General features: G+C 38.2%; 1 protein-coding gene across 1 annotated transcript in view; it reads left to right on the forward strand.

The window, feature by feature from the left end:
• Positions 1-27,760, forward strand: part of PARM1 (prostate androgen-regulated mucin-like protein 1) — a 330,318-nt gene that overhangs the window by 85,551 nt on the left and 217,007 nt on the right. The window contains 1 exon segment of the mRNA XM_074228456.1: positions 3,108-3,824. Within this exon segment, the coding sequence (XP_074084557.1) occupies positions 3,108-3,824 (717 nt within the window).

The following is a 27,760-nucleotide window of genomic DNA, read 5'->3' on the forward strand; positions in this document are numbered from 1 at the left end:
GCCTTGGATGGGGGGGGGGGGCAGGGAGGGAATTTGGGACACCAAGGACCTTAATTCCACCAAGGTCTTATGAGAGTCTCTGACTGCTCTCCTGGTGTGTGTTCTGATCTGTGGATGGCTACAAGCCCTTCCTTCTATCCTGGAGCTATGAGGAGGGTCCCTGCTTCTCTGTGGTGGTATGGGGGCCCAGACTGGAACCTGGATCTGATGGTGGGAAAAGCAGCAGAGCCTTGTCCCAGGGAGAGCAGAGAGTCCTCTGCAGTCTCTCCCCACCCCCCTTACCATCTGTGGGTTGAGTACTCTGGAGGTGCTGGGTGGCCCTGCAGATTCCCACCATAGGGCTGCTCTGAGGCCGGGGCTGGCCCAGGCTCTTTGCTCATGCTGGTGTGGCAGGGTTCTCTCATCACCCCTTCAAGTCAACCCAGTGATCCCTGGGCCAAGAGGTCTGAAAACTGTTTCCACTGTCACAGACACAGGTGCTCCTAGGGACCCAGGTGCCCCATGAGCTGTTCTGGAAGTCTGGAGCTGGTTTGCTCCAGTGTGATTTGGCTGCAGCCAATGCTGCAGCTCTTTCCAACCTCTGGTCCTAATGGAACAAGCCTTTTCCATAGATCTTCTATGTTGTCTTGGGCTGGGAAATAGTATTATTCAGTCTTTCTGTGGGTTCTGCCCCTCTAAATTGTGGCTGGAGTAGTCATAATTTGCTGATTTTTGGAGTTTTGGGGGCATGAGTTTCTGGGAATTCTTGCCCTCATGCTGCCCTCTTGGCTCCATATTCCATGTGTTAAGTATTAAAAAGACACATTGAAGCAAATGCAAAAGTCCTTGTCCTTGGGGAGCTTACATTCTAATAAATACAACATATAAATAGGAATTGAAAAGCAGGAAGAAGCACTAAAGAAAGAAGGGTATTGCCATGGGAACAAGGAAGATAATAAAAAGATAGAGGAATTCAGAGTTTAAGTGAAATGGAGATCTAGGCAAAGGATTCACCAATTGAGAGTATAGCCTCAGGTGGATGTTTCTCCAAGGTGAGAAGATAGACAAAAAAAAAAAAAACGATTGGGGGGGTGGGTGGAGTTGAGACATAAGTTTGAACCAGGAGTGTATCATAGATGGAGTCCCTTCTGAAACAGTGGTCCAGATAAGAAAGTCACTAATCAGGAGAATGGGAATTCAAAGAAAATATTTCTCCAGGATAGAATGGTGACTGGCAAAGTGGACAAGTTCATAGACTAAGTTAAGCCAAGAGATAAGCATAAAATGCACTGTGTGTCACAGTGATAAAAAGCAATAATAGAATACCTTATGAAAGGGTCTTTGATGTAGTTCCAAATTACTCCCCAAAATGGTTGGGCTGGTTCACAACTCTACCAGTAGTACATTTGCATCCCTATTTTTGCACATTCCCATTCCCTAAATATGTCATTTTTCATCTTAATTAGCCAAGCTGATAAGTATGAAGTGGTACCTCAGAGTTATTTTAATCTGCATTTCTCTAATCAATAGAGATTTAGAGCATTTTTCCATATGAATATAGAGAACCTTGATTGCTTCTTTGGATGGATATATTGCAGAGAAAATGAAATCATAAACATTCTTTGTGAGTAAAATTCAAAAAATCCTAAGTATCTATATGATGTCATGGGAATAGGTCTTCTAAGGTATGTAGGAGTCATTGAACCTGTGGCCTAATCCTAGCTCTACTACTACTACTACTACTACTACTACTAATAGTAATAATAATAATAATAATAATAATAATAATAAACAGTTTATATTTAAATAGAACACAGATCATGATTCATTTTCACCTAAATTTAATCAATGAGCTTGTGAGGTGGAGGTGGTTGAAATACTATGATATCTGTTTCACAGAGAGAGACTAAATGAGTTTTGGTGACATGCCCAAAGTCATGTGTGAACAAGTATGAACCCTGACACAAACAAGAGATGATCTTAGATAAGTCACTCATTCTTTAGGTCTCAGTTTTCCCTTATTAACTGAGATAGATAAACTTAAAGGTCCCTCTCATGCTCCCAAATTCTATGTTCTCAATTGTCTCTAATTCCCAGCATCCAGAGGAGTTAAGATTTAAATAAATGCTCATTCAACACATTTTTGCTTCATGTTTCATGGTTATGGAATTAAATGGAATTTCAATGGAATGAGTTCAAAGGGAGGAACCAGAATGATCTTCCCATTACCTTAAGGGGCAAATTCTCAGTCGTTCTTCATTAAAACACCAAGGACCCTCCTGGAATCAGCTAATTAACCAGGAATGTCAGTCAACTTACTATCACCATCAGAACTGAATAAGGCTTTTGCCAAAGGTACTCAACAGATATTCCTGAAGACCAGGTTACATATTAGTTTCTCACATCAGATACCATGATCCAGGTTTAGGGATAACTCAGGACTGCAAGAAAACAGCATACAAATGGTTATTCATCCACTTCAGAGCTTTACATATATTGTGGTCTGACCAGCTGCCTCCTTACCAAGTCTTCAGAGGACAATCTCTTGATAATTGTATGAAGGCTGGCAAATGAACTCATGAAAAATAGAAACTACCTCTACAAAACTAAAGAGAGGATAACATGAAGTTCCCTTCAAAACTGGAAAAAAGAGAGCAACAAACAGAGCACTAGCCCTGGAGTCAGGGGGAGCTGAATTCAAATTTATCCTCAGACACTTAATAATTACCTAGCTGTGTGGCCTTGGGCAAGTCACTTAACTCCATTGCCTTGCAAAAAAAAGCAAAAAAAAAGAACTGGAAAGGAGATAACTATATGTACTAGAATTAATAGAATGGGCTTGAGAGAGCTGATTGTTAAATTATCGGTGTGAACACTTGCACCTTAAAAATCAACAAATGCTACAAAGCAGTTTGATTTTCTTCTTATTATCTAGAGTTAAAATGATAGAGAAAATGATGTTAATAATGCAACTTAAATTTTAAAGTGTATCATAGGTAAAGTTTTGTTATTTTTTCTTTTTTCTGAAAGCCAGTTGTTAAATATTTACCAGCACACCTTTGATTGAATTATGATAACTTCACTTTTCTTATCTTAATGTTAACGTTCTGTCATTGTTTCTTCTACAGGTTTAAAAGTACAGACCCTTGCTGTTTCTACTTCGGAAATTCCCACATCAACAGTTACCTGGACCAATTTTCCACAAAATGTTACTGATTCTCCCACCACCACCAGCATCAACACACAGAATAATTCAACATTAACAGTGATATCACCGGAGACAACTTCACTTCCCAAAAACATAACAGTAACATCAAGAGCCACAGAGAGTACCAGCAAAGTCTCCATACATGAATCAACAGTTACTGCTGAAAGTCAGGGGGGGAAAGGCATAACCCCAAACCAGTCCTTGCCCATTACATTACCAACAAGCAGCCAAGACCAGTCTATAACCACCCTTGTAGGACTCAGCTCTGCAACACCCGAAGACAGTAATGATACAGAAACACTAAGTACAACTCCCCTTCCTCCATCAGATATGGAAATAGTCACCTCTCCTCAGCCATCGGTCTCATCTTTTTCATCACCATCTTGGTTGCCACCAAAGGTGTCTCCAACCAATGTAGTCACAGATTCCACTACAGCTAAAAACAAGACCCACCAAGACAGCAGTGAAGGACCCTTGGGAACTCCCACAGTTCCCAATGAGACACCAACATTTCCTACTTCATCTGGTTCCTTGAAAAAAGAAATAACTTCCCCAATGCCTATGATAGAAGTGACTGATGGTAATACGATGTCCCCTCGTATAATCATGGAAGAAGTGGAACATGCATTAAGTTCAGGTGAGTTGAATGAATCCAGAACATTAGAACTTAACAATGCCTAGAGCTGGAAATTAGGGGGCTTTTTGTTTTTGTTTTTTAGATTTTTGCAAGGCAATGGGGTTAAGTGGCTTGCCCAAGGCCACACAGCTAGGTCATTATTAAGTGTCTGAGGCCGGATTTGAACCCAGGTACTCCTGACTCCAGGGCCAGTGCTCTATCCACTACACCACCTAGCCACCCCTGGAAATTTGTTTTAAAGGTAATAGGCAAGTGGAAGCAATTCAATTGCCAGTTAAAAGTCAAATTATAATCACTAAGCTTGGAGGATAGCTAAGAGAAGTGTGGATGACACATGAATATAAACATTCTACTGTTAGCTATAGAGAAAGAGGAATTTAGTTCCTGCAAACATCCCATGGACCCGTCTAGATCATTTCTATCAACTGACTCATTATGGCTTACAATTTATTTCCAGAAATGTGGACTCAGAAATGATAAAAATATTGTCCATTGCTTTAAAAAGTTATTCATGATTTTGAATTGGGTGAAAGTATTTTTGGTATTCATGTGCTATTTGATGTTCAAAAAGTCTTGAAAGATTTAAAAACAATGAATAAAGTATTTTTAAGGAAAAAAGTTGTATAGGTGAGCCCTAAGGAAATAAGGCAAATGCTTGTTAAAAATGTAATTTTCTGGGTCAGATAGATGATACAGTAGATACCAGGAGGCTCTGAGTTCAAATCTAACCTGACACTGACTAGCTGTGTCACTTAACCTTGATTGCCTCCAAAGGACATAGGCAGTATTTTTTGGTCTTTTTTGAGTCTTTAAGAAAACTTCAAATGTTTGCTATTGAGAATTGTGTTTTGTTTTCCATGGTACTTATGCTAAGGATGTTGATGGTTATTATACACACCCATTCCTCCAGACATGTATGCATATGCATATACATTATTGTCCTAAATCTCTTCTGCCTTTTGAAGTTAAACTTGAAAAGACTTTCTACAAGAGATGATTCTACTTTCTCTCCTCCCATTCTCTTCTTATTTCCCTATAGTAAAGTTTCCAACCTTATTATTCCTTTGAAATTATTCCCCCTAAAATTGTGGGGGGGGGTTCTCTTAGTGTTCAAATCCAATGTCCTTTTCTCAAACCTCATTTTCCTTGACCTACCTGTAGCATTTGTCATTGTTGAGCACCCTCCTCACCTTGATACCCTCTTCTAAGTCTTATCTTTTTTTTAGTTTTTGCAAGACAGAGGGATTAAATGACTTGCCCAAGGTCACACAGCTAGGTGATTATTGTGTCTGAGATTGGATTTGAACTCAGGTACTCCTGACTTCAGGGCTGGTGCTCTATTCATGCACCACCTAGCTGCCCCTCTAAGTCTTATCTTAACTCTCCTTCTCTGTCTTCTTTGCTAGGTCCTCATCCAGATCATACCCTCTAATTGTAGGTGTTCCTAAAGGTTCTGTTCTGGGCCCCACTCTCTACTTCCTCTACTATTTCACTGATGATCTCATCAGCTCCCTGGATTTAATTTATGTTGATGATTTCCAAACCTGCCTATGCTGCCCCAACCTCTCTGCTAATGTCCAGTCTCATCTAAATGCCTTTCAGACAATCTCAAACTAGATATCCAATAGACATTCTAAACTCAGCTTCTCCAAGATGGAACTCATTATCTATCCTCCTAACCCCTACTGCCACCCCTTACCTTCCCTATTACTGTAGTAAGTAAAACCATTCTCCTAATTCCTCAGACTCACAACCTATAAGTCACCCTGAGTTTCTCTCTATCTCTAACCCCTCATATCCAGTCTGTTGCTAAAGCCTCTCACTTTCCAACCTTTGCAACATCTTTGGAATATATTCCCTTCTCTCCTCTGACATTGCTCTGGTGCAAGGCCTCATCACCTCTCTCTTGGATTATTGCAATAATCTGGTGGGTCTGGTGGGTCTGGTGGGTCTGCCTGCCTCAGGACTCTCTCCTCTCCATTCTCTATGGTGCATTCAGTCACCAAAGTGATTTTCTGAAAGCATAAGTCCAACCATGTCACTTTGCTATTCAACAAACTATTGGCTCCCTATCACTTCCAGGATCAAATACAAAATTCTTTGTTTGGCAAAGGTCTTCATAGCCTGCTCTGCTCCTGATACCTTCCAGTCTTCTTATCCCTTATTCTCCAACAAGTACTTTTCAGTCCAGTGACACCGGTCTCCTCCAAACATTTTTTCTGGCTGTCTCCCATGCTTAAAATGTTCTCCCTCCTCTTCTAGGTCTACTGGCTCCCTGACTACCTTCAAGTTCCAATTAAAAATCTGTCTTTTACAGGAAGCCAATCCCAATCCAAGTGCCTTGTCTCTGTTATTTTTTATTTATCCTGTATATAATTTGTTTGTATATATCTATTTGTTGTCTTCCAACAAGAGAGGAGAGGGTAGGCATTGACTTTTGTCTATCTGGTTCAATGGTATATGCTTAATAAATGCTGATAGATTGATGACCCTTCTGAAAAAGAAAAGTTTTCCTCAAAATTCATTTTAATTTCATTATTTCACCCAAATATGAACTTACTCTCCAGACCTCACATCTTAAGAATACCCCTTTCAGGAACAAGAATACAAAAGATGGGCCCTATCCCTCATCATGCTTCAAAATTTGGAATTGATTTTCCCCTAATTTTCCATTCTCAAATCCTGGTGTGATTTAATGTCTGGGACATCTGTAAAGCTGATTAATAAATATGGCAGGGCCAAAGTGATTAATTTCATAGCCAACGGGCTCAGTTTAACCAATGGTGCCATTGAGATTCTTGAATTTTTGGACTGTGCTAATTATTATAGCTGCTCATCTCCTGCTCTGCAGCTTTGGGGCAGGTGACTCGGGAGCATTACTTTTTGTTCTCCTCCTGTGTGGCATGATGGAAATGATAGATTGGTATTGTGTTTGACAATGACAGGGTCAGTATTCTGCCTGGGGCTCTCAGAACATTTCCCTTCCCTTTCAACCTTATTTGCATTTTATGTTGTCTTTGAATGAAGAAAAAATCAACCAAAAAGGTCAGTCTTGCAACAACTGGTAAACTGTAGAGGAGGGCTTCTTAATCTGAGGGCCATGGACTCACAAAGGATTATGAATAGATTTCAAGGGATCCATTAACTTGGAGGGGAAAATATATACAATTATTTCAATATAGCTGGTTACTTTTACAAACATATGTATTTTATTGTATGTCTCTAAAAAACATTATTCTAAAAATGCATCTACAAACTTTCTGAGACTGCTAAAGGATTCATGATCAAGTTAATACAACTTGATTTAGAAGAATGCTAATCCTTTCCTGGTTATTTGAAAGATGTTCATCTAGGATAATTTACAGTTTATAATTTTATGAATCAACATGGTTTTACAAGATTTCTCTATGAAAAAAATTGAATTGATGAGTAGGTGAAGGAGAGAGGTTCAACTCTGATCCAATGAGTCAGGGACAGTGGGTGATCTTGACCTTCACTAACTACATCAGATAATAGTTGATTTCCAGAGGAAAGTGAGTGGTCTCCCTTTCCCCATTCATGAAGTCCAGAAAATGGAAATTCCTAAATAGTCCAAGGAAATGGGAAAAGGGCAGTAAAGAAAGGAAAGGAGTGGAGAGAAGGAATTCTGACATTGCTATGGGCCAGGCTACTACAAATACTATCTTATTTGATCTTTACAATAACCCTGCAATTTGGATATTATACTTATTCTAAATGAGGTAAGGTTCTAACTGGGTCTTCAAATTTTTCTGTTGAACCTAAGTCTTTTGGATCCAAAGAGGAATGTTTCCTTTGTCAAGTTGTTTTGTTGAGCAGAGGGGCCGGGATGAAAATATGAACATCAAATGAGAATCAAACAGACAGCTAGGTGGCGCAGTGGATAAAGCACTGGCCCTGGAGTCAAGAGTACCTGAGTTCAAATCCAACCTCAGACACTTAATAATTACCTAGCTGTGTGGCCTTGGGCAAGCCACTTAACCCCATTGCCTTGCAAAAAAAATTAAAAATTAAAAACAAATTTTAAAAATGAGAAACAGATGCATCCTACTTGAAGAAAGGATAACTACCTCAAGAGAAATTGTCCCTAATTTCAAATAGAGAGGAAAGCTTTTCAGCACATCATTTCCTAATCTAGTTTTTTCCAAAGCAGTCTATGTATAAGGAGCTGATAAACACTGTTTTGTGTAGGTATAGTGGGGAAAGGATGTGAGATTGATCTTCAAAGCAGCGAGATTGGATTCCTGGGTTCATTAAATATTACCTGTGCTACCTCAAATTACTATTGGTAGTCTTCCCTCTAATATTCTCTCTAATTTATTAATCCTGGTTATATTGCATCTATACAAACATTTTTTGCATGTTGCCTCCTCCATTAAGTCCATTGAAGTCAGGGGATAGTTTTTTGATTTTGGTTTTGGCTTTTTACTGTACTTTGTATACCAGTGCTTAAAAGTGAGTCTGACACATTGTGGACATTTAGTAATGCTTTCCCTTGACATACTATGAAAGGGGTCTGGAATGACTTAAAGGAGGGGTGAAGACGGGGACGGTTGCTCTTCCGAGATCTTAGAAATGTTTTCCTAACTGAGAAGAGCTAGGAACCATGGCTTCCAAGGAATGCCTCTCTCCCATCCCCAAGACCTTTATTTTGCCTTGAAGCCATTGAATCCCAAAATGTTGGGAACAAGATGGATTGAAGTATTGGCTTAACAATTTGTCATGAATTAGGCTGGGGATAACTGCTCTACAAAGGATAGTGCCCCTGCTCCTGAGGAAGGTCAAATTTCAACCACCAGTACTAGTTGTGAGATCTCAGTTTCCTCCTCTCTAAAATGAACTTGGACTATTTGGTTCCCTATGGAACATCCAGCTCTTTCCTATCGAGGTTACCACTTCAATTCCACCCATTATGGACGCCATGTGAAAAAACAACTATGACTGATAAAAGATACTGAGAGGCGTCATGACACAACAGCTGGTTAACTGGATAACTGACCTCAGAGCCAGGAAGACCAGGAAGACCCCTTCACTACTTAAACCTTTCTAGATCTAGGGCTAAGACTTTACCATTCAGAGAAGGGGCTAACCAAGATGGTAAAGCACGTATCTCATTAGGTGCTCCCTTAATTAAAGAAATCAGAGATCCAATCCCTATCAAGAAGCATTTTTCCAAGCACTTTCTTTAGTAGTGTGCCAGACACTGTTCTAGATGTTGGTGCCACAAAGAGTTAAGCCACCCATCCCTATTTGTAAGAACTTAGATTCTAATGGGGGGGAGACAACAAGGATTTATATGAGTAAAAATATATGAAATATATGAAAAGCAATAAATACAAAGTCATTTGAAAGGGGACCAGGAAAAAGGTCACAGCAAAACTGGTCCTTCAGAAGCATCATTGGGGAAGAAAGGGATTCAGTGAGGGGAAGAGAGGGAGGGAAGACACCTATTCTAGGCATGTTGTCATTCAGTTGTGTCCAACTTTTTTGTGAGGCATTGGGGTTAAGTGGCTTACCCAAGGCCACACAGATAGGTAATTAGTAAGTGTCTGAGGCTGGATTTGAACTCAGGTACTACTGACTCCAGGGCCAGTGCTCTATCCACTGCGCCACCCAGCCATCCCGTGTCCAACTTTTTTTAACCCCCATTTAGGGTTTTCTTGGCAAAGATATTGGAGTGGTTTGCCATTTCCTTTCCTAGTCCATTATTTTGGTGAGGAAACTGTATGACTCCAGGCAAGCCACTTAAACCTTTCTGTGCTCTAGGTATATTGCTAAGACTTTACCATACAGAGAAGGGGCTAAGTAAGGTGCTAAAGAGATAAGTGACTTGCCCAGAATCACAGAGCTAGTAAGTGTCTGAGGTCAGATTTGAACTTAGGACTTCCTGACTAAATTCAGTGCTCTATCCACTACACAACCTAGCTGCCCTAAGGTTCCAGGAATGGGGAATATTCAGTAAAAAGACACTGAGACAAAAGATGGAATACCACATGTGAGGAAAAGAGAACATCAATTTGCCTGGATCTCTATTATTTTTTTTTATTTAAATGACTTGCCCAAGGTCATACAACTAGGCAATTACTAAGTGTCTGAGGCTGGATTTGAACTCAGATCCACCTGATTCCAGGCCAGGGCTCTATCCGCTATGCCACCTAGCTGCCCCTTGCCTGGATCTCTAAATGTATAGCAAGGCTAGAAAAATTGGATGGGATCAGAATAAAAAGGGCTTTAAAAAAAAAAGACAAACAAAAGAGTTTCTCTTCTAAAGCAGGGATTTTAACCTTTTTTTTTGAGAGTCATAGGTTCCTTTGATGTTCAGGTGAAACATTTTAAAACCTCTGAAGTGCAATCCTCCCCTTCTTCACCCTTCCTCTAAGGCCATCCCAAATGTCTTTCATAACATGTCAAGGGAAAACATTACTAAATGTCCACAATCTGGTTTGTTTGGTTGGTTGTTTGGTTTTTGAGGTGCAAAGCAGTTAAGTATCTAAGGCTAAATTTGAACTCAGGTCTTCCTGAATCCAGGTCCAGTGGTTTCCCCTGAAATGTGTTTTTATATACAAAATAAAATATATAAGATTAGAAAGATGGTCCATTACCTTGAAATATTAGTATCAAAATATGATTTTTATTTTTTTAATACAAGTTCACAACCCTAGGTTAAGAATTTTTAGAGGTAATAGAAAGATAATGGAGTCTATTGGGAAGTGACTTTGACATATAGCATAGCTAAGATGTTAATGAGTTGTGTTATGTTAATATGCTTTGGCATCAGTGTGGAAAATGGATTGAAGTAGGAAGGCAGGAAATTCACTTAGTAGGCTTTCTACCAATCAAAGCATGAGGATATAAGGTGGAAGCTATGTGAGTTGAAGAACTTAGACGTGAGAGAGGTTGTCATTTAAAAATAGCAAAATTTGGCAACTGATTGGCTATGTGGAGTGAGTGAAAAGGGAAACACCATGGCTACGAATTTGGAATACTCAAAGTATGGCAGTGCTTCAAGGTTTGGAAGAAGAGGCTTGAGGGGAAAGATAAGTTCTGTTTAAGATATGTTGAGTTTGAAATGTTAGTCAACATGCATTTATTACATACCTACCATGTGACAAACACATAGTAAATGTTGTTCTCATGACTGATGATTTGAAATGACCAATGGGGAGTGACGTAAAACATGAAATCTAGATGTATAACTCTGGGAGTCATCTGCAAGGAGACAATAATGAAACCAATGAGAGCTCATAAAGGTCACCAAGAGAGAAAATGTAGAGGGAGAAGAATAGGGGACCGATGATGGCTTGCCATTATCACTCACCATCTCTCAAGAGCTTCAGAAGCAATCTGAAAACACCCCGGTGCCAACTTGTTATATAAAATGTATCATATTAATAAATAAATGTAAATAAAACAAAATAAATAGTAAATAGTTTGAATAAATTATATTAAATATTAAATAAATAAATCATAAAATAGCTAATAATAAATATTAAATAAAATAAAGCATAAATAAATTCCAAGCTAATTAAGTCAATTATAAATGAATAATAATAAATATATGTAATATTTATGATATGTATAGAAATAAATATAAACTAAAATTTATAACAAATATAATAATAAAACAGATAAGAAATGTAAAAGAATATAAATATAAAACAATTCCTCAGTCTCTCTGCTTCTACCCCAGAGAGGGTAGATAGTCTCTCCCTAAAACAGAAGGAACCCAGTGTCCACTTTTCACTAATAGCAATCTCCTTGATAAACATATTAAGTTCACCTTAAAGACTGAGATGATGAGGGATTTATTTTTTCTTTTATGTTGGCTGCTGGCCAGGCTATATTTACGCTCTTCAGTCTCAGGATCACATAGTTGACAGTTGGGGAGCCCTTCGAGAGAAGGAAGCTGATCTGCTTTTTGGGTAACAGCAGACTTGCCTCGGGGGGGGGGGGGGTTGTTCCTATTCATTGTCGACTCAAAATGTATTCCTCTGCTATTTCTCTCTAGGCTCCTTACTCTTTTCCCCATTCTCTACCCTTACCTTCTCCGCCCTCTCCCAAAGGCTCAGTACCAATTTTCTTCATCTAGTGACCTAACAATAGTCTGCCTGCCTCTTGGCTAGTTGGCACACAGTACAATTTGAGCATTTTCTACCTCTTTCCCACAATTTCTTCTCCACTCATAATTATATTACTCTGGCTTCTAATTCTTTTAATTTCTGACATAACTGGATCTTCTCTCAAAGATCTCCAGTCATTTTCTGTTTTTATAGGATCATCTCTTGGGGAGGTGATTTATGTTTTTGCCCTTATCTCTCTCAAGTCTTTCAATTTAGCCATAGGTGATGCAGTGGATAGAGGTCCTGAGAATTTGAGTTCAAATTTGGCCTCAGACACTTACTAGCTGTGTGACCTTGGGCATGTCACTTAACCTTGCTTGCCTTGAAACTGAGGCCATCTCCAGTCATCCTAATTCATATCTGGCACTGGACCCAGCTGATTCTGGAGGAGAAAGTGAGACTGATGACTTAGCACAGGCCCCCTCACTCAAATCCAGTTCACAAACATGTCATGGTATCACCTCCCTAATGTTATGATATTCTTTGAGAATAAAGGACAAACTACAGCAGTGGGTAAAGATTCAATAAGAAAATTCATTGAGGGACCCCCTCCAAGTTGATTCAGCTATATTGCTAATGAGTTGATATGATGAGAGTATCAAATTGGAGATCACCCCCAAATTAAGCTGTAGTTTTCTGAACAGAAACAAGTATATGAATCATTCAGATGAGAAAGGCAGGACAATGATAGCAGAGAAAAGGTTAAGGTGAAGGCATTAGGGCCCAAGAGGTTTAATGAGGAAATGAACCTATTTCAAAGATGCCATTTCCTGGAGAGTAAATCTTTGGGATATCCCAATGGCACACATCCTTAAGATATCACTGATTCACAATTAGTGTTGAAATTTACTTTTCTGTGGAGGAAATAAATATTTATTAAGATCCTACTGTGTCCATTCCAAGTGCTTAAAAATGTTATCTAACACGATCCTCACAACCATCCCAGGAGGTGGATACTATTATTATCACCATTTCACAGATAAGGAAACTGAGGCTAATTGAGGGTAAGTGACTTTCACAGGATCACACAACTAGTAAGTATCTAATACAGAATTTGAACTCAGATCTTCCTGACTCCAAGTCCAGTCTTATATTCATTGTACTAACTATCTTGACTTTAGGAGAAAACATTGCTCTTTTGACATAAGATATCACCAAGTCCTGGAGAATACCATATGAACTAATTGTAGAAGGGGATCTTAGACCTTCCTAATCCCTAGAGATTTCCTATAGATTTGGAATCTACCTAGAATTCATGTAACCCTCTTTTAATTTTTTTATACAGAGATTTCACTCAACGCATTCAAAAGTAGCCATAGCCCAGTCCATGGAGGAATTCTTTATTCTGTGCTGGCGTCTGTCAGACTGAGAGAAGCCCTGAGGCTAGGAAGGATGATATTTTCAGTAGGAAGAGTTGAGTTGCATTTAGCAGTGAGGGAGATATGTGTGTCCAAACAGCTGTTATCAAGAAAGAGAAAGGGGAAACCTTTTGCTATTATTAGAAAGCCAACTCAGGGGACATTGTAGATGATGATGCATCGAGGTGTCCTGAAATGAAAGGCAGTGTAGTATGGTGGATGGTGGGTTACAAGTGGTTTGGGCAAGGGGATCATGGAACAGCTTTAGAGACTATAGTGAAAGTAGAAGCCATCTGGTATTGTTGCTTGGTTGTTTTTCAGTCATTTTCGATCTTTTGTGACCCCTTTGGGGGTTTTCTTGGCAAGGATATTGGAGTGGTTAGCCATTTCCTTTTCCAGCTCATTTTACCGATAAGGAAACTGAGGCAAACAGGATAAAGTGACTTGCCCAGAGTCACACAGCCAGTAAGTATCTGAAGCCAGATTTGACCTTATAGGTGATGTTCTTCAGTTGTTTCAGACAAGTCTGACTATTCATGATATTTGGGATTTTTCTTGGCAAAGATACTGAAATGGTTTGCCATTCCTTCTGCTCATTTTACCGATAAGGAAACTGAGGCAAACAGGATAAAGTGACTTGCCCAGAGTCACACAGCCAGCAAGTATCTGAAGTCAGATTTGATATTATAGGTTATATTCTTCAGTTCTTTCAGATGAGTCTGATTCTTCATGACATTTGGGGGTTTTCTTGGCAAAGATATGGGAGTGGTTTGTCATTTTCTTCTCCAGTTCATTTTACAGATGAAGAAAATGAGGCAAACAGAGTTAAGAAATTTGCTCAGAATCATATACCTAGTGTCAGAGGCCAGGTCAAAACACAAAAAGAGGAGTTCCTGACTCCAGACCTAGGGTTCTAAGGGTCATATAGTGGGCACTATGTAGTTTAATATCCTTTGTTTTAGAGATAAGGAATCTGAGATCTACTTCATCTAAGTATGGAACCTTCAATTGAGAATGCAACTGAAAACACTAGAAAAGTAAGAAATCCAACACACACACACACACACAGAGAGAGAGAGAGAGAGAGAGAGAGAGAGAGAGAGAGAGAGAGAGAATAAAGAAGCCTGAAAACGAAAGAGATTCACAAAATGGAAAGTAATAGATATTTAAAGGTAAATAAAAATAGCTGTTAAAAATAACAAAATAAGTTAACAGTTGATTTTTAAGAAGAAAAACCAAATTGTACTACAAATGAAAAAAAATTCACAATAAATGAAGTTGAAATCAAGGAAGCCATCTCAAATCTCACCTTTGGCAAGAATCCTTTTCTGGTATCTTCTCTTTCCTCCCCAATGTTTTAACCTTCACTTGCAAAACACTTTCCACTCATAGATCTTGGATGTATACAGTTATTTGCACGTTGTCCTCCCTATTAAATATAAACCCTTTGAGGGGCAGCTAGGTGGCACAGTGGATAAAGCACTGGCCTTGGAGTCAGGAGTACCTGGGTTAAAATCCGGTCTCAGACACTTAATAATTACCTAGCTGTGTGGCCTTGGACAAGCCACTTAACCGCATTTGCCTTGCAAAAGCCTAAAAAAAAAGAAAAATATATAAATCCTTTGAGTGCAGGGATTGGATGTGTTTAGCCCAGTACCATGCTGGTCCCCAAGTGTAATAAAGACTTGTTGACTTTTTTGTCCAATTGCAAATAGGCAAAAATATCTGACAAAGAAAATTTATAAATATTTATAAAAATATAGAATACCCAGAATAACAGAAGAAGAAATCATTTCTTTAATTAATCCCAAATTACACCGTTGTTAAACCTCTTTGGATTTCAATCTTTATATCTGTAAAATGGACAAATAATTGCATAGAAAATATAAATTTTAACTCACTCTCATAACTTACAATAATAATTCACTAACCTCACTAACAATAAAATAAAATGTGAAAGTATGCCTTGAGATAGAGGATGTCCATTCTCTTAGTAGACTGTTACCGTAATTCTAATGTAGCATCTTTAGAACCCTGGTAACCAAAAACCATAGAGGTTTGTTCAAAATAATTTTGATTAGTTTAAAATCTGTCCTCCCTGCCTTTGTGTGCTTTAGCTGACACCTGCATAAGAAAGAGAAATAAATGGGGGAAGGGAGAAGAGAATAAAGAAAAAAAGCATTTTCATCTTCTTCCTTAGAAGGTAGTGAGTTACCTTTCTTTGTTGTTCAGTTGTTTCAGTTCATGTCTGACTTTTTGACTCCATTTGGAGTTTTCTTGGCAAAGATACCAGAGTGATTTGCCAACTCCTTCTCCAGCTCCTTTAACAGATGAGGAAACTGAGGCAAGCAGCGTTGACTAGCTTGCCCAGGGTCACTCAGGTAGTAGGTATCTGAGGCCAAATTTGAACTCACATCTTCTTGACTCTAAGCCAGAACCATTTAACTGATCCAAATAGGCTGAGTGCCACCTTCATAATTATTTAAATCTATTTTTTAAAAAAATCATTTGCTAAATGGGGTTTGAACAAAGTTAGCAATATTCGGTAGGGATATTGAAGAGAACAAATTGTTATTAAGAATTTTAGCATCATCCTTAGAAGCCAACAATGTGTCCATTATACAGAAGTCAATTTTTAATTTTTTGAGACAATTGTAGTTACTGTATTTCTTATACCATATGTATAAGACAATCCCATGTATAAGAAGCACATTAATTTTGGGACCTAAAATTTGAAAAAACTTATCACATAAATTATTGAACCCAAGTTTTATTCATCATAAAATTCATGCAACTCCTCATCACTGCCAAAACTCTCATCCATGAGCTCATCCTCATCTGAGTTTAATAATGAAGCCCTGTTTTAGGAGAGGCTCTGACTGCTCCCCTGTGCTCTGGCCTGGGCTTGACCATAAGCCTTCCCTGGGCAAGTCTGGAGTGTGGACACATGCTCAGTCCATTATGTTTCATGAACCTGAAGCACCAGTTGCGTCCTTTTTGGAAATCAGTCACTTCTTTTTAATCAGCAATTTTTCTGGCCTTATGTTGACCCATCTTGGTGGACACAGGGATTCCAATGGCTCTTTGCTTTTCAATTCATCTCTTCAATTCCTTCTCTAACTCAGGCCATTTGGCTACCTTGCCTCTCATGGCCTTCTTCTGCCTGGCATTTTCAGTTGGGTTTCTTCTTCCGATAGCCAGTCTTGGATTGTTTTCTCATTTGGAGGAGGGCCAAACTGAAGTTCAGCAGCATGATTTCCATTCAGTTTTGCAAATTGGATCACTTTGAACTTGAATTCAGCACTGAATGAAAATCTTTTCCAAGCCACTTCTGGGCAGAAACCAGCAAAACATCACCTAATAGACCAGTAACAAATGCAAAACAATGAGCGCCAAGACAAGTTGGAAAAAAGTGGAAAATGCAAGTCAAAAAAATCTACAGCCATTTTAGAAGATGCTCTCAGTTTGTAGACCTCAAATTTTTTAAAAGGTCTTATACATGGGGAAATACAGTAAGTGACTTGCCAACAGTCACATAACGAAGTGTCTGAGGCCAAATTTTAGTTCAGGTCCTTCTGACTCCAGGGCTGGGTGCTCTGCCCACTGCACCACAGTTATTTTCTCAGTCTTACCCTGTCTATAAGGATAATCACTGACGGTAACTGCTAGGCAAAAAAAATGCTTCTTGATTGATTGGAAATTAACTTTTTTTTTTCCCATGGCAGCCCATGAAATAAAAATGAGTACAAAATGACTCTCAGCCAAGTGTGACTCCCTCCTGTTTTTGCAGTGATGGAAGAAATACCAAAAAACAGTGATGAGAAGCTAAGAATGATAGTTCTTTAGACTGACTTTAAACATAAACTTTAATTAGGCTATAGATACACTAAATGTGACATCCTTTCCCAATGGCCAATACGTGGTTATATTGTTGGAGGAACTAAATCATATCAGTCTTTACATTCTTTCTATAAAGAAAACCAGAAGAAAAGGAATTTGTGGCTAACAAGAAGGATGCCTTATGGGTACTTTAGGAAGAAAAAAAATAAAACAAAATAAAATAAAACATAGAAGGGAAGATTGATAGAGTGTATATTATTGTATGCTCAAAACCAATGAAAATCATTTTAATAGGCTATTTGGTCATCACATAATACTAATGACAAATATTCACAAAATGACCCCAATGAAATCATTACCTACCTGTCAACATCAATTGCTAACAATGAGAAATTCTAAGAAGACTTTAAGAAGGTCCTCCAAATCAAATCAACTCTGATACTTGGAGGCAAAATGTTGTTCATTCTCCTTTTGACCAATAACATCACAGATGAGAGAGAGCTTGATTTACATTTGAATTAGATTTAAGTAAGGCAGAGTTGCACAAAGTCTTCAGCCTCATTCATTCTTTCAGAGTCATCAAAGTTCAGTGACAAGCAAAAAGTCAAGATGATCAGTGATGGTCAAGGATACAGTGGATGAATGACCTAGGCATCTCCAATGTCTGACCAAGTTCTAAATGCTCCCTAGCATCTGTTTCAACCCCTTCATGGCTGTTGGAACAAACTGTTTTCATCTGTCCTTCCTGATGTTATAGTGGTCTTCAAGAATGATGGACAAATATTATCATAATTATCATCCTCACCATCATCATCATCATCATCTTTTCAATGGTATGATCTTTCCTCCCCTAGACATACTGAAATAAAGATCTTTCCCACATGTTACTAGTTGTCTTAGTCCTTTAGGACTAAGAAAGTCTTCACATTCTTGAGGTGGACACCCCCCAACTCAACAACGGGTTTGAGCTTTGTCAGTTACCCTTAACCTGGTTTAGCCTGTCTGCCAAGGTAGTTTTACCAGGTGGCTGGGCTTCTACAGCCACAGATGAGAGCTGAGTGAAGGTAAACACCGAAGGAGGAAGAGCAGCCCTTACACCAGAGATCCTCATCCTCCTCCAACACCCAATCCATGCTTCATGATTCATGAGAGAGGTCAAAGACTCACAATTATTGCCTCGCTTGATCCTCAAAAGAAGGTAGGGAGTATCATTAACTCCATTTTACCAGTAAGGAAATTAGAACTTGAGTGATTTGGTCAGGACACACAGCTAGTATCTGACACTGAATTTGAACTCATAGTGTTCTGACCCTAACTTCAACACTTCTCACTGCCTTGTGGTCTCATGTCTAACTCATAAAAACATTCTTTGAAAAAATAATATGGTGATGAGCCTAGTGAGCATCTCTCTCTCTCTCTCTCTCTCTCTCTCTCTCTCTCTCTCTCTCACACACACACACACACACACACACACACACACACACATACACACACACACACACACACACACACACACACACATACACACACAGTGAAATAGTTTGGTGGGGTTTTTTTTAATAGATGGGAAAGGACTTGTGATTAATTTGGGAATTTTCCATGGATCCACTTTTATCTAGTGATGCTGACCTCTTTTCTGTTTCCCAAACGGTACATCTCTCAGCTCCAGTCATTTCCTCTGGCTGTTTCCCACACCTGGAATGTTCCCCTTTCTCATCTCTACCTCCTGGCTTCCTTCAATTCTGTACTGAAATCTTACCTTCTCTAGGAAGCCTTGGGTGGTGCCTCTCATTTCTAAACTCTTCCTCTTGCTGATTCTTCTCTATTTACCTTATTGTACATTGGGTTGTTTCTTGCCTTTCCCATTGGTTGTGATCTCCTCAAGGGAAGATACTGATTTTTGCCTTTCCTGTCTAAGACCAGAATTAGTACAAAGTAAATAGAAATAAAAACAAGATAAAAATTAAATCAATTGAATTAATAAAATTTATACAGTTAAATTAAATAGGAAGTTGGCAATAAAAATAGGAAGTGTACAATATAGATGATAAATAAATAAATATGGATATAAACTTTTCTTCATGGAGGACAAATAAAATCAATATACTTGGACTCTAACATCACAATCCCATATGTGTTTATATAAAAGGTAAAATGCTAGTAAGGGGAATAAAGAAAAAGAAAACCAGATTGTGTCTTGTGTGTGTGCATGTATATAGATGTTTATACACATAATACACTTATGTATATTTATATGTGTAGACACTTATGAAAGCATATTTGATTTCTTTTCAAATTAAAAGTATTTATTTTCTCTCCCTTCTGCTTCCCTACACCCAAATGGAAAAAGAAGAAAAAATTCTCACATTAAAATATGCATAATTATCCAAACTAATTTCTTACATTGGCTATATTGAAAAATGCCTCTAGGAGATGGAGGTAAAGAGGAAGTGTGTTTCAGGAATGGGAGAAAGTCTACACAAAGGTGTTCACACAAGAGTGTATTGTGTGAGGAGCAAAGAGAAGGCCAGTGTGAATGGATCTCAGAGTGCAGGGAGGATAGAAAATGAAGTTGGAAATAGAAATGAGAACATGTTTGTGAAAATCTTTAAAAAATCAGAGAACTTTGTATCTGATTCCAACAGTAATGGGAAGCCTTTCTAGTTTCCTGAATAGGGAAGTCAGCTCAATGTTATGAAAAGTCTTTTACAGTGGATAGCCTAGAATTGGAGTAGACTTGAGGAAGGGAAACCAGTTAGGAGACTGCTGCAATCAATCTCTATGAGTGAAGAAAAGGAATTAAATTCGACAAATGTTATGGAAGTGGAAATGGCAGGACTTGGCATCTGGTTGGATATGTGGGACAAGGAAAAGTGAAGTGAGAAGACGAAGATAATTTCAAGGTTGTTATCCAAGAAGATGTAAAGGATGGCATGCCTTTGACAGATGTGCAAGGTTTGGAAGAGGGGCAGATCTGGGGACTAAGTTCTGATTTAGATATGCTGAGTTTAGACATGCAGGGTTGTAGTTCTAAGCGAAAGAACTACGCTGAGCATATTCACATACAAATCATTGGTATAATTCAATCCTCAGGAGCTGATGAGGTGACAAAGGCGGGGAGGGGAGCAAAGAAGGAAATGAGGAGAGCAATGTGAAATGATGTGAATGCACATTTAGGTTGTGTGATCTGGATGAACATCAGTAAAGGAGGCTGATGATAGTGACTAGACAGAAGGAGAACCAGGATAGAGTAATGTCATGAAATCCCAAAGAGAATATCCAAGAGGAGAGGAGAGGGTTGCTAGAGATGTCAAATGCATCAGAGAGATTGAGAAAGAGGAGACTGACAAAAAGACAACCAGATTTAGTAGGAGATCCTTAGGAGCAATCACAGAAAAGTCTCCTTTCCTGCAGGCTGTTCTTTCAAGAAGGGCTCTTCCTCCAATCAGATCAACTCCACAGCACAGCTGCTGAGCCTATTTCTTTTTTTTTAAATAATTATTTCCCTAATTATAGGTTAAAACAATTATTTAAATTTTTAAAATTTTTGAATTTCAAAATCCTTTCCTCTCTCCTCTACCCTCTCCCAGAGACCACAAGCAATCAAACCTGTTTATTTTTAGTGAATTGGACTCAGTTTGAAGTAACTACTAATTATCTCCTTTTTTTCCCCCTCTATTCTGCTTCTCCGCTCCCCCAGATTCTATGTTTTGGCTTCTGAATTGTAATAATTTGGCTTCTAATCTGGCTTCGCATTCCACTTATGCCTCCAATTAGAATCTCTTCACAAGTAGTTAGCCACCACCATCTTAAATTGAGAAATTCCAAATTCACATTTCTTTCAGATAGGACAGAAGTAGTCAAAGCACAATTATCTGAATGTACTACAACCATCTTACTATCAATTAATACTCTGATCGTCAAGGGGCTGCTTTCTCTCACATCCTCCCAGAACTGTCTATGCCTCACCTCAAGCACTGTTATCTAGCTGGCTGATTTTTCTCAGGTTCTCTTAGAACTATCTGGGCTTTCCCTCAAGCAGCTATTCTGTATTTTTTCATACTTATCCCATTTTCCTGCCTTTTTAAGTAAATAAAATGTTCATAAAAGAAAGGGACAGTATCCTTAACTATTTTTGGAAAGAGCATATAGATCACTCCCAGTGTGGAAATTCCATGCCTAAATGAGGATTGGCAACTGTTCTATAATTCATAGCTTCAGAAAGGTAACTGAGAGGTTATTAGGCTTGTCCAAAGACACTCACACAGACAGATTGTGTCAGAAGCAAGAATTGAACCCAGATCTTCTGACACCAAGGTTGATCCTCTATTCACTACACTCCAATGTTTTTCATACTAGCAACCATAACACAAAATAATTATGAAAAGTGGGATAAATAAACCAAGTGCAATGTTCATACATTCAACAGTTCAGAAGTTGAGTGGTTGTATGTTTACCAAAATGTGGGCCTTTCATGTTTTGGTATGAATCCTGCTTCAGACATTAACTCTGGGACCTAAGTCAAATTCCTTTACCTCTCTAGGACTCTATTCTCTCTTCAACAAAAGGAAAGGGTTTGATTAAAAAACTTTTCTCTTCCAACTATAGATCTTTGACACAAAAAAAAAAATCAAAATTAAAAAACAAAAGAAAAGAAACGAAACTTTAAACTGATGGGAGCAATTTCCCCTTTTGGGAAGCTGTGGGGAGAATAGAAGTAAGGATTTGCCAGGCATCATAACTGACAGAGAAAAATCTCAATTCTTCCTCAATTTTAATGTTGAATATACTGTATGAATCACAGTCTACAATAAATAGTGGGACCAAACTCAAATAAAAATGTGGCCCATTAAGCTAGCCATAAGGATTACTGCAGGCTGCATTTTAAAGTAGAAAACCACATGTTTTAATTGTATTTTAATTTTATCTGCTAAATATTTCCCAATTATATTTTAATTTGATTTGAGTAACAACAGGAATTCTGCAGATTACAGTGCAAGTCTTATCTTTGATACCCTTAGTCTATATTATTCAGGTCTCCAGTAGGAACATCTGAAATGGCTCCCTGAAACACTAAGTATTTCATGAAGAAAGAAAATAAGTCAGATGGCATGGATTTTTTTCCTTGTTCTTAGGCTAATACTTCTTTTCTCCTGCCTCTCTGTCTCTCCTCCTCTTTGTTCCTCTGCCCACTTCCACCTTTTAAAAATAAAAGCAAGAAGGAAGGGACTTTCCATTTTATTTTGAAATTACTTTCATTTTGATTTTTTACAAAATTTGCTTCAGCACAAAGGTATACTTTTGTTGGCCCCACAGCCCTCAGTACAGACTCTCAGACAGCCTAAGGAACGATTTTCATCTTTGTTGGCAGAAAACTCATTCCTAGATGTTCCTAAGATGTTAGCCATTGAAAGGAAGAGATGAAGGTCATAGGTATTTCAAGACCCCCAATAGTTACTCATCTGATGCTCACCATCAGACTCCCCCCACAAAGATTAACTTCTTTCCTTCCTACTTGGCAATGGAGAGGAAAAGGAGAGGCAAATATCAAAGCAAAATCCACAGAAAAACCTTCCTTCTATAATGAAGCTTTCCAAAGATTATTATTAAATGAGTGAAAAAATCATTATTATAAGGATGATTTTCTCAATAAGCCTTCACCTGGTGATTTGAGATAGCTGCCTAATTCAACCTTTCATTGGCGTGACTCATATTCACCCTGATCGCATAGACTTAGATTTAGATAGATAGAGAGAGATAGAGAGAGAGAGAGAGAGAGAGAGGTGTATACATGCATTTATATGTATAGACACATATATGTAGATATACTGTGTGTATCCATGTGTACATAGATACATGATACATGTGTGTTTATATGTGTGTATTTGTAGATATAGGGGTGGATAGCCATTCTGGAAGTTTCTCCCAGTGTCTTTCTAGGGAGATATATTGGCTAATTTCAATAGTCATGAATATTGTAACCTCAATCTTTATTTAATATACACTCTTGCCAACTATGTTCAAATCTCCCACCTTACACACACACACACACACACACACACACACACACACACACACACACACACCAAAGAGATTACAAAACAAACTAGGGGAAATCCAGGACATTTTCTCAAAAGTTCCTCTTAAGTCTTTTTAAAGCTTTTTTTTTCTGTTTTTATCCCTTGGTGGCCCCATTTACTTCTTTTCTTCCATATATCAATCTTTCTCTTAAACAATAACCTATAAACATGAACTAACTAATTTCATTACTTAGCTGCTTCTTGTAAATTTATACTTAGTTACTTACCAGTCTCTGAGGGTTTGGGGGTGGGGGAGGGGAGAAGGGATTGCTATTTTTTCTTTTTTTGCATGAAGACCTCCAGAATCTCTCTAAAGCTCACCTTCTTTCATTCATCATTAAAGTTTACAAGCTATGTCACTGTGAGCTAGGTTGCAGATTAAATTCTTTTGCTTTATAATACATAATAAATAATCCTATGTAATTCACTTCTCATTTCCTCATATTTGAAGGTCTTTTTCTTGCTTACTTGTAAAAATTGTTTTCACATTAATATTGTCTAGTTTCCACCAGTACATGTCTTGGAATTGAAGGGTCCCAGTAGCCATCTGTGGATTTGCTTGATTTATGTTTTTTTCATCCGTATCCAGAAGTTCTATAGTTTTCTTGCATTGTGTCCTTGCAAGTTTTTCGATTTGTTCAATGTTCTTTTGGAATAACTATAGTTCTTAAGACATTCTATCTTCAAGGGAAGTTGCTTTGATTTACACAGAATTCAGATGTTCTTGTAAAATATTTGCCTTTTGCTTCTCTTCTGCCGAGTTTCCCTCCACTCCGACAATGTCATGTTCCATATACATTATAATCTTCTCAGCTTCGGCTATTCTCCTCATGTATTCACTTTTCCTTAGTCAGTTAATAAACATTTATTAAATGCCTAATATTTGCCAATATGCTAAATGTTAAGGATAAAAAAAGAAACAAAATCTAATCCCTGCCCTCAAGGAATCTGCAATCTAATAGGGGACAACAAATATATACAAAAATAAATATTATATACATGTATATTATATTCACAAATAATATGCATGTATATATATAAATGTATGTTTAGAAATAAAATAGGAAATAATTAACATTAATTATTAAGAGGATTATTAAGGCATTGTAATTAAAAAGAATGGAGGATGGCTTTCTGCAAAAGATAAGATTTTATTTGTTACTTAAAGGAAACCAGGGAGGTCAGCAATCCAAGTAGAAAATGGAGAACATTCCAGGCATGGGGACAGCCAGACAAGGTACTCAGAGTCAAGAGGTGGAATGTCCTATTTGTGGCATACCCAGGAGGCCAGTGGCAACAGGATCAGAGTTTGTGGTAGGGAATAAGGTGTAAGAAGCCTGGAAAGGTAAGAAGAGGTTGGATTATGAATGCCAGAGTATTTTGGCTTTGTTCCTGGAGGCAATATGAAACTACTGGAGTTTATTGAATAGAGAATGGGGATGAGAACATGATTAAACCTGAGTTTTAGGGGGGAAGTCATTTTAGTGGATGAATGAAAGATGGTTCGGAATGGGGAGACTTGATAGGCACCAACGGGCTAATTTTCCAATGTGAGGAGATGAGGTCCTGCATCAGAATGTTGGCAAGTGTCAGAGAAAAGAAAGGGACATATTTGAGAGATGAAGTAAAGATGAAATTGGTAGACCTTGGGCATGGGAGGTCTGGATGTGGGGGTTGAAAGATAATGAGAAATCCAGGATGACATCTAGGTTGCATATCTCAGGGACCAGAAGAATGGTGTGATCTTCTACAGTAAGATGGAAGCTAGAACCTGAGAATTTAGGGAGAAAGATGATCAGTTCTGTTTTAGCCCTATTTCTGTCACAATTCTCTTATGTGCAATGACAGAATTCATGATTGTTGCTTTGGGGGAGTCAAGAGGATGAGGACATCCACTACCCTGAATGATCCCTGCAGCCAACCCCCAGTCACAACCCAATGAGTTTTCTTTTACTCATGGTAGTTGGGGAGCTACTCTGTCTGAAAGTTCTAAATACTAAGTTCTCCAGAGTTAACTCATAAGTTGTCCCCTCCTTAGAATATATTCTATTCTTACCTCCTTGGACCAGTGTGATGACTATCTATCTCTCTGTCTGTCACTTAATTCCTTTCTTTTGAAGATTTGTGGTTGAACAAAAAAATGACTATTTTTGCCATCTTGCTGGTCAAAACAAAAATTTTCCAAATGAAAGCCAAAATTATGATTATCCCTGAAGCAAACAGATGGAGGAAACCAACTGAGAGAAATTTGGAAAGGAGGACAAAGAGTTTATGTAATTTCTCTTTAAACTCCCCATAAAATGGATAATTAAACAGAAAGAGGAGCAGAAATAGAAGCATAGTTTTCAAAATTATATTACTAAGTAGTAGTCACTGACCCTCTATATGCTCCTAAGTCACCTTTTTCCTTCCCTTCTGGTTATAAGCATTCTTTCCTGACCTGGTGAAAATTCCAGGCCACTGGAAAAGAATCATTAGCTAGGAATTAAGTAACTAGAGAACTGTACTAAGTCATTAAAGGTAGTGAATTCTCAATTGTTCTTGTCTCAGATTATTTTAGAGAACTTTCCCCTTTCCCCAAAGCTAAAAGTAGGAAGTGAGAGACACCAGACCCTCAGTCCTCTGAAATAACTATCTTTGTGCTGAGTCAATGGGAATATTTCTGATCATTTCATTTTATCATCATATGTAATCATAAATCAGAGAGAATAGTATCTGGTTTTTTGTGTGAACCCCTAGAAACAAAACATTTGAGTTTAAAAACAAATGTTAAAGATAACCTAAAAAAATAAAAAATAAAAGATATTCTACTAATTTCCTGCCAATAACACCTAAGTTTAGACATTCTTTAGTCATCTCCTGCACTTTGGTGGCACAATGGATAGAACCCTGGATCTGGAATCAGGAAGACATGAATTCAAATCCAGTCTCAGAAACTATCTGTGTGATCTTGGGCAAGTCACTTAACCCCATTGCCTTGCTAAAAAAAAAAAAAATAGCAAAAGATAGCCCTGTCCACAAGAAGCTTTCTTCCAAATGGGGGGAGAAAACAGACAAATGAATAAATATAAGTAAGCAATATTCAGGATGCTGTTGTTTGTCCTTGGGAAGACCTGGGAGGTGAATTAGAATTAGCATGTGAATTTGATTGGGGGGAAGGAGATTTGCTAAGTCATTAGTCTCAGTTTCTCCTTTAGAGTCATCTGGTCCAATGGCCGGATATGAATCAGGATAACTGGAGATGGCCCTGCATTCAAGGTCATCCAGGATAAGTGACTTGCCCAAGATCATACATGGTATGTGGCAAGTATCTGAGAACAAATTTGAACTCAGGTCCTCCTGACTATCCACTGTACCACCTAGTTGTTCAGGATAAATAAGGAATACTCAACAGATGGAGGGCCCTAGAATTAAGGGAGAGTGGGAAAGGCTTCCTAGAGAAAGGAATATTTTAGTTGAAACTTGAAGGTAACCAACCTCTTCCTTCTCAAAAATCTTCAGTGACTCTCCATCACCTATAAGATCAAATACAAAATACCTTAGCCTCTGCATAGTCTTTTATTTTCACATATTTTTTTGCAAGGCAAACAGGCTTAAGTGGCTTGCCCAAGGCCACGCAGCTAGGTAATTATTAAGTGTCTGAGACTGGATTTGAACCTAGGTGCTCCTGACTCCAGGGCCGGTTCTTTATCCACTATGCCACCTAGCCGCCCCCTCTGCATAGTCTTAAAGACACTACAATCTGGGCACAAATTAATTTTTAAGACTTCAAGATACTTATATTGTAACCAAATTGGACTACTCATGCCCCCCCCCAATTCATCCTATCCTCTCTCTCATACCTTCATCATCATCATAACTAAGATTTATAGAGTACTCTAAGGTTTGCAAAGTGCTTTTGTATGTATTACCTCATTTAATTCTCACAGCAATTCTGTGGGGTAGGTGTTATTTTACAGCAGAGGAAACTGAGGTTGACAAAGGTTAAGTGACTTTTCCAGGGTCGCACAGTTAGCAAGCATTTGGGGCTGGTTTGAAACTCAAGCCTTTCTGACCTCAAATCTCATGCACTCTAGATTGAACCACCCACTTGTGAGTTTTTGCTTTTATTTGATGTTTCCAGCCTTTTCATAATCTATCTCCCAGGTTCTCTGCCATTCCAGTGTTTACATGGTCCTCCAAATATCCTGACCCAACTTGAGGTTAAGGACTGTGGTACTTACTTAAATTTATATTTCTAATACAACATGGTGTTTGTTACATAACAAGAGCTTAGTAGAATAAATGTTTCTTTACCTATCTATTCTTCAAAGGCATTCCTATATATCTCAATATACTTACATTTTTAAAAGAAATAGCTATATTATTTTGATCGTTTGTAAGAGACAACTAATCAATCAATGCACCAACCACTTTGCTAGACACTGGACCACCTCCCTTCCACTAGAATTTGCTTTATATGTTAATCATAGTACAAACCAAGTCCTGTGCATGAAGATAATGGGGTTACCCAAGATTTT

The sequence above is a fragment of the Macrotis lagotis genome, chromosome 3 (genome assembly GCF_037893015.1).
Source record: "Macrotis lagotis isolate mMagLag1 chromosome 3, bilby.v1.9.chrom.fasta, whole genome shotgun sequence".
NCBI lineage: Eukaryota > Metazoa > Chordata > Mammalia > Peramelemorphia > Peramelidae > Macrotis > Macrotis lagotis.